General features: G+C 37.3%; 1 protein-coding gene across 1 annotated transcript; it reads right to left on the reverse strand.

The window, feature by feature from the left end:
- Nucleotides 1-342: 342 nt before the first annotated feature.
- Nucleotides 343-3,214, reverse strand: LOC102809789 (uncharacterized). The gene is made up of 3 exons (XM_006812410.3): nt 2,997-3,214; nt 1,554-1,900; nt 343-1,005 (listed from the first exon to the last, which is right to left on the reverse strand). The coding sequence occupies exons 2-3, from the start codon at nt 1,886-1,888 to the stop codon at nt 921-923; spliced, it is 420 nt and encodes a 139-aa protein (XP_006812473.1). The 5' UTR covers nt 1,889-1,900; nt 2,997-3,214; the 3' UTR covers nt 343-920.
- Between the last annotated feature and the right edge of the window lie 5,331 nt (nt 3,215-8,545).

Below are 8,545 nucleotides of genomic sequence, written 5' to 3' on the forward strand. Positions count from 1 at the left end.
GCATCAGATTGGTTGATTATATTTTCTCTTTCTACAGCAGAATATAAATACAATGTATATATAAAGAATATAAATATAAATAGCTTATGGTGTAAAATTTTCTAACCGTAGAATCGTGTCATATTTCAAGATGAGTATGCCGATGCCGAGGGGGAGGGGGGGGGTGTCAGGAAGTTAGACATATATATATATATATATATACTTTCATTTATATATGGAGACATTTATTATAACTCAATAATAATTAATAATGAAACCAATAGTGATTGATTCATTGGGGTACCGACGATGACGAAGACTCGCATTTGTCGCATACGACATTTAGTAGACACTCATTCACCATTTAATAATAACAATACATATATTTTCAACAGATACATTCAAGTTGTATTAATAATTTAAACACACTGAACAAAGAATCTTGCTACCTAAATAATTAAGTAACGTTTTTTATTGTATTTATCACGACACAGTAAATATATTGAATCCACTATATATGTATATATGTAATAATAAAATTTAAAAATAAATGCATATTAAAATTCGGTGATATAAATAAAAAAAAAACATAACAACTATGTACCAGCCATGCCTCTTTAATAACGACATCACCCAACGAAAGTAACTCGATCCCGCTTCACTGTGAACAGCTATCCTCAAACTTAATGAAAAATGTACCATACTAATAGATTAAACATTTGGGAAATCTGCACAGTTCCTAATCTGTTTAAAAGAGATCAATCACAATGATATATCGCTGACATCAAACACGTTTAAAAAAATATAATGTTAATATTTCAAGATAACAAATCTACAACAACTGTATTGAAATTTAAAAAAAAACGTGTAGTGTAATTGAACTAACACATGATTTCATTTTTATATGCTGCATTGACATGTAATAGTATGTAAATTGCTCATCAGTACTTCGGTGGTTGTTGCTGACCTGGATAGGTCGATGCATAGGCTGGTTGAGATTGCATACCATAAGCCGGAGGAGGGGGACTGAAAAAAATAAAATAAAAATAATAATGTTCTTTTTATATGTATATATAGCATTTATAGCTAATGACTAATAATATTATTGAACAATTATATATATTTTTAGAAAATACCTCGTATTTTATTAGCAGCCATTGGTTCAGTTCAAGATGGCTATTGGTATGAATGAAGATGCGCTTTGCGTATGACCCTGCCCTGCCTGAGTCAGTGTGCATAATAATGGTTATCTACGAGAAGGTGTGGTTAATATTTTGTTCATTCTATGGAAATGACGCGTGATTTATCTTGTTAAGGCACCGAAAGACTCATATAACCACATTGCAAGTGTTACACGTAACCATTTGCCGAAATAGATATTAAAAATAGTGTCATAATAACAGTTCCAATAGTGATATATGTATACGAATAGCGAAGGGCTACATTATGTACCAATAACAGCCGAGAGTAAAACTTGTTCTGTTAATAGTATGTGATATCGAATCGGGTGCGAAACTGAGGGATGTGACGTAATAGTGACGATATTTATATCGATGTCAATAAAATATACTTGCTTTGTAGCGTAGTGGCCGTGTTGAGGCGGTCCACCGTACGCCGGGGGTGGCGGCATATACGACATATTTTGCATCATGTTGTTGGATACAACCACCGTACTCGGCGCCGCTGGCTGCGCTGTCTGGATCACGGTGACTTGTCTGCGGGAATTATTGGCGTTGCACAAAAACACTGATCCTATTATTATCAGAATAACCCCGGCGATAAATAAAATTCCACCGATGTAAAAATACCACCATAAGACAACCTCTAAGATAATGGACACAACCACCATGACGATACCAGCAATCAGCATGATTTGTCCCCGCTGACGTTGTCTCGCAGATTCGTCCATTTCGATCGGAGCCTGAAAATACATCGATACAGTTATTGATACGAAGTGCGACATTAGTGTTGATAAACATTGATTTCCCATAATTCAATTTTAATGGGAAATCACAAGTATGAAGTTTGACCTGGGCGCGACTTGCACTAATTATCGCCGGTGACTCCTTTGATACCTTCCAATCACCTAACAAAACACCCATTTAAAGCTTGGTAACGTCTCAGTTTGTACTTGCTGATCTGCGCAACAGTCAAAGTCGCCATTTTTGTTTATATAAGACCATATATCTCGCGCATGCGTGGCACGACGACTACCGCCCTTTAAACACGACCAAACAGGTGTCAACCGCTCTAATGCAGCTGTGTATTATGGAAAAATACGAGAATCACTTCCTTATAAGGGATTATGAAATCACGAGTAAAGTATATATCTTGAAAAAATTGAATTTTTTGGTAAAATAAACAGATTTTTCAAAAGAACATTGAGGCTGTAGGAAACATATTGTAGTGATATTTCGTTCAGGTATATGTATGTGGAGAACCAGTATATCAAATGACAGCTAGAAGACGGATCCAAAACGGCGACCAAACGTGACAGCACTGTTCGTTGAGCAGTACAAGATGAATGTACCACCTGACACTTGTACCGGCATACTGAGATAACCTTTTAAAAGAATGCATCCTGATCTGTATGTCAAATGTATTGTGGGAAATTCGTTGGAGCGAATAAGCAAGATTAGTGTAACGTTGCGTTATCTGATCGGAACATCAACTTGAACCCGTTTGGCCACCTCAATTGCAATACTTTGCTTCTAGAACGTATTTTTAAAGCTTGATCGCAATACGAAACATACATAAATTAGTATGTGATCGCAAGTGAAAAAAACAACATGGCATGACCTTGTTTAAGTACGTTCCGATCAATCTCCCCTTTATTAAAGTCAGTGAGTAGTGTCCGTACTACCATGTACGCCCTCGCAGCATACCCCCCGCACGTACCCCCAATGATAAACATTCGACGTACGAAATTAAAGTAAGTAATATATGTTATAAATATACGTGATTCCGCAATGGCAGGCAGACCTGAGTCGTTGGTCGGAAAGTTAAATGTCACCCACCTAAAGTTTGTACCGTACGCTCGTCTGAAACCAATTACTCCACACTCAGCTTTTGCAGAGAGCCCTTCTACGTAACCTGTGATCTTTTACCTTGCAGACTAACAATGGCAGAAACAACAACAACTGTGAGCGATACACGATGTATGGTGGTACACAACGTAGATTAACACGACACTTTAAGTAAATAAGAGTGAACCAGTTCGTAGCTGTTAAAGATGGCCGCACTAGCTTTATTGCTATTGCTATGACTACATTTGCATATGAATGGATTGCCTTTGTGAAGCTGAGTAGTTAGACTGAAATGCAAATCAATGACCAACTGTAATGTCACAACGACCATTCGTTAGTGCAAGTAATAGTATATTGACCTTTACAACAACTTGAGTCATGCGAAGAAGGTTTAACTCAGGAAGGAGTGGGAGTCGGCATCACCTGTAAAATGGACAGCAGTACGGTGCAACACACAAGTCTACTTCCATTTTGTTTGTTTAGATATTCATTTCGGCAAATAGCCACAGTTTGCAGCCGAAACCGAAGTTGGCCCAGTACCCCGTGTATCTTGTTCGTTATTGAAACATTCGTTTGTGAAATTCAATAAACCGCTGAAAATATTACAATAGTGTAAAATACGTAGTCTTACCCACGTACGCGGCTCACGGTGTTTTAACATTTTAATATGACATGATTAAATTTATATACTTACAAAATGAGCAAGTCTAACCAGTTAAAAGATAATCAACTGTGGGACAAACTTATATTTAAATATTTGAATATATTAAATTGACCCACGATAGTGGTTGTGGGTAGGGCGATGGGTGGTCCGAAGCCGTGAACTCAAATGGGAAGTCTGTGACTAAGTTAAAATGGAAATGGAATTCACTTTGCTTTCTATGGCTAATACATGGACGTGCGATTTCAATACATATAATACTATTAAGGTTTATTTCATTCGCTACATGTTCTTATTAGACTTTATTAATTCAAAATATCACAGTAACACATTACAAAATTATTCCTAATACCAATTTCAAAAGTGACGCTAATTTTAGCAAGATATAGAGTCAAATTAAAGCGCGGTGATCGTCGCGCAGCGCGTGTTGGAATTTTATGTAAATAAGGCCACACTGATTTAATTTTATGGATAACATCCTCTGAAGACCCCAAAACTAATGCGAGAGGGCGAAAAAAAAAATTCGGACAAAAAAAAATTGCTGCTAAAACCACAGGACTACGGGGAGCTATTACGAATTTAACCACAGTGTATCAAAAAAAAAAAACAAGTCTTTATTTGTAGGAGGCACATGCTGATTGTAGTAACCGAGTGTTTGCCTATCCACCACCGCAAAGATCCACACAGGAAAAACGGCAATTAACACGTTAACTCAGTTTTATTCTGTGGAACTGCAGACTACAACTTGGCAAGCTTTGCCGCCATTACAAACTCAAAGGTGGTCATGTGACCACTAACAAAAGAACATCTAGCGTACTAAATATAGATACAAAGTTATCACATCCCTTCCCCCTAAAATGGCTTACAATGAGGAAAGTCAAAACACTAATAAACTCAGAATTACAAGTTCAACTTATCTGGTTTGTGGACAATGCGTCCAGACCTAGTAGTAATAACACCTGGGCTAGAAATCTTTGGTTTAACTGTATCTTTAGGAGTGGTATCTGGAGGAGTCTGAATAATTGAGTGATCTGGGCAAGGATTACAATCAGTAATGTTACTAGGACTTGTATCAAGAACAACACTGGGATTTAAGTCCTCGTTAGAAACTGGAATACTTAATGAAGGAGTAACTTGTTTACTAACAATTGGAATCTCTGGTAACTCCTCATTTACCCTAGTCTCACTAACAGTACTATCAAATTTCCTAATTCTAATCTGGTCTACATGTCTTCTAACAATTCTATCATCGCCCAATTGAATTTTGTATGATACAGGACCAGTAATTTCGACAATAACACCTGGCAACCATCTATTCCCTCTACCACTATAGTTTAGTACTAGCACATTATCATGAATATCAAAAACTCGTGATTTTACATGTTTGTCATGATACAATTTCTGTGTTGCCTGTTTTGATATTACCTTTGATCTAAAATCAGGGTGAACAAGTGACAAATGGGTGCGCAGTTCCCTATTCATAGACAACTTAGCTGGTGTAGCACCAGTTACACAATGTGGAGAACTACGATATCTAAATAAAAATCTTAATACTCTAGTTTTAATGTCTCCCTGTTTCATTTTTTTCACTCCATTTTTGAAAGTCTGAACTGCTCGTTCGGCTAAACCGTTAGAACTTGGATGAAATGGTGCACAGGTCACATGCTTAATACCATTATACAGCATGAATTTTTGGAATTCATCACTTGTGAATTGGCTACCATTATCGCTAACTAATATATCTGGTAGGCCGTGAGTGCAAAATATCTCTTTCAATTCAGCAATAGTTGCTGTAGATGTAGAATTATTCATGACTTTCACTTCCAACCATTTTGAGTATGCATCAATTACAATCAAAAACATTTTGCCTAAAAATGGTCCTGCATAGTCGATGTGCACCCTTTCCCAAGGTTTTTCTGGATAAGGCCAGGAATGTAATGGAGCCTTACTAGGTTTACTTCTATGAATTTGACAAATTTCACAATTCTCAACTGCTTTCTCAATATCACGATCCATGTGAGGCCACCAAACGTATGATCTAGCTATAGCTTTCATTACAGAGATGCCTGGATGTGCCTCATGCAATTCTGTTAAAATTCCCTGCTGTCCAGCAGGTGGAATAATCACTCTATTACCCCACAATATGCAACCTTCCTGTACACTGAGCTCATGTCTACGTACATAAAATGGTTTCAACTCTTGTGATTTAAATTCATTTGACCAACCCCTTTTAACAAATGACAGCACTCTGGAATGAAGTGGATCACTAGCTGTCCATTTTCTAATATGATCAGCGCTAATGGGTTGGCCTGACAAGTGCTCTAGCAATAAAATTGTATCTGTAGGTACTGGTACAGATTTTGGTTTATTAGGCAATGGTAACCTACTCAATGCATCAGCATTACCATTATCTAGGCCTCTACGGAATTCCAAATTATAATCGTACGCTGCAAGAGCTATTGCCCAACGCTGCACTCTAGCACTGGCCATACTAGGCAAGGCTTTGTGTTCATGAAACAATGAAACTAAAGGCTTATGGTCAGTGACCAATGTAAAATGTAATCCAAAAACATAATTATGAAAATGTTTAACTCCAAACATGATAGCTAAACTCTCTCTATCAATCTGTGCATAGTTTTTCTCAGCATCATTCAAGGTTCTAGAGGCAAAAGCAATAGGATGCTCAGAACCATCATCATTTCTATGTGCTAAAACCGCACCAATGCCATAAGCCGAAGCATCACATGACAATACAATATGTTTATATGGGTCATAGTGTACAAGAACACCACTTGAAATCAGTAATTTCTTAGCATTTTTAAATGATTGCTCTTGTGGCTGCGACCAATGCCATGACACACCCTTACGTAGTAATTTATATAAGGGCGCCAACACTGAGGACAAATTCTTGAGGAATTTCCCATAAAAATTGATTCCACCTAAGAAAGACTTCAATGTGTGGACGTCAGTTGGTCTTGGTGCATCCACAAAAGCCCTAACCTTATCCTTAGAAGGATGGAGACCCGTTGAGTCTATCTCATGACCCAAATAGGTTACACTTGGTTTAAAAAAATAACATTTATCAAACTTAATCTTAAGACCCTTATCATGCAATCTTTTCAAAACTTTCTCAAGGTTTTCTTTGTGCTCTTGATCAGAGACACCTGTAATGAGTATATCATCTATATATACAGTAACATGTGGTATATCTCTTAACAAATTATACATATGTCGTTGAAAAATTCCGGGAGCCATTTTCACTCCATAAGGAACTCTATTATACATGAACAAACCACGATGAGTGTTGATGACACAATATTTCTTGGAGTCATCTTCCAGCAGCATTTGCTGATATGCATTACTCAAATCCATTTTTGTAAAGGTTTTACCACCAGCCAAATTTGCAAGTAAGCTATCAATCTTCGGTAATGGGAATGTGTCAGATTCAGCTACAGGATTAATAGTAACTTTATAATCCCCACAAATGCGAACACCCCCAGATGGTTTTGACACTACCACAATAGGTGTTGCCCACTCAGAATTCTGTACTGGTGTGAGAGTACCATTCTCTACAAGCCTGTCTAACTCTGAATCAGTGGCTTCTCTCAGCGCAAAAGCTAAGGGACGTGCCTTAAAAAAATTAGGTTTCACATCACTCTTTACATAAATCTTGGCACTATCTCCATTATAACTACCCAAACCTGGTGTAAAAACATCATTATACTTCTGTTTTACCCTATGCAAGTAACTATCATGATCACTAGACTCTACCTTGACTTGGTGTACCAATTTTTTCCAGTCTAACTGAATAATTTCAAGCCAATTTCTACCTAACAAATTCTGCCCTGTACCTGATACAACAATCACCGGTAATGTGAAGTGTTGACCATTATAATCAACCTCCACCTTAACGACACCATCGACATCCAGTGTTTCACCAGTGTAAGTCTTCAAAATTACATCAACTTTCTGCAACCCCTGCCTTAATTCTGGGTTAAATCTACATAATTTTTTAAATTCCTGTGCATTTAACAAAGTAAAGCTTGCACCTGTATCAATTTCTAAATCAACTGATTGACCTTCAATATTCATTTTACACATAAAAGGATCAACTCTACCCAGATTAGCTCTATTGAGATTTCCTTCACAATAATTGATCTCATTAAAACTATAATAGTCATCTTCATCAAAATCATTTCCCTCCAAAACCTCATTGTCAATGTTTTCAACTTGGTGAGTACTACCACCTTTAGTTGTTGACTTGACTTGTTTTCTGCTGCCAGTATAGCTTCGTCCACGACCTCTCCCACGAAATGTTTTTGTAGTGTCTGCTTCTTGATTTGGACGCTTTTCATTCCTGCACTTACGCGAAATATGTCCTTTCTGTTGACAATTGTAGCAAGTCTTGTCCTTATAGGTACAGTTGTATGGTTGGTGATTACCATCACACCTCCAACATGGTTTTGCTATTGTTGTATAGGTTTTATGTATGGTAGGGGAGTCCTTCATATCGGATACATCTTTCTTTGCGCATTCTGCAGCTATTGCCAATTCATAAACTCTTTTGAATGACACAATTTCTCCTGTTTTTGGCTCAATGGACAGCAGTTTAGATTGTATGCGCTCATCATTAATACCAACTATTAATTGATCACGTAGCATCTGATCCTGGGGTTCTTCAGACAGAGAGTTAAAATTACAGTGTTCTGTTAACGATTTCAAGGAAGCCACATAATCAGCTATATTTTCACCATTTCGTCGGTTGCGTTTGTGAAATTTCAGTCGTGCAACAGTTTCTGACGGTTTCGGGTCGTGATGCTTGGTTAACAGCTCGCACAACTCAGTGAACGATAACTTGCCTGGTTCTTTTGGTTTGCAC

Source organism: Saccoglossus kowalevskii, chromosome 8 (genome assembly GCF_978046115.1).
Source record: "Saccoglossus kowalevskii chromosome 8, keSacKowa6.1, whole genome shotgun sequence".
Classification (NCBI taxonomy): Eukaryota; Metazoa; Hemichordata; class Enteropneusta; family Harrimaniidae; genus Saccoglossus; species Saccoglossus kowalevskii.

Coding starts and splice junctions, on each gene's coding strand:
- LOC102809789 (XM_006812410.3), bottom strand. CDS start 1,888: ATGGACGAATCTGCGAGACAACGTCAGCGGGGACAAATCATGCTGATT. Junction 1,006..1,553: donor CACGGCCACTACGCTACAAA/GCAAGTATATTT, acceptor TATTTTTTTCAG/TCCCCCTCCTCCGGCTTATG.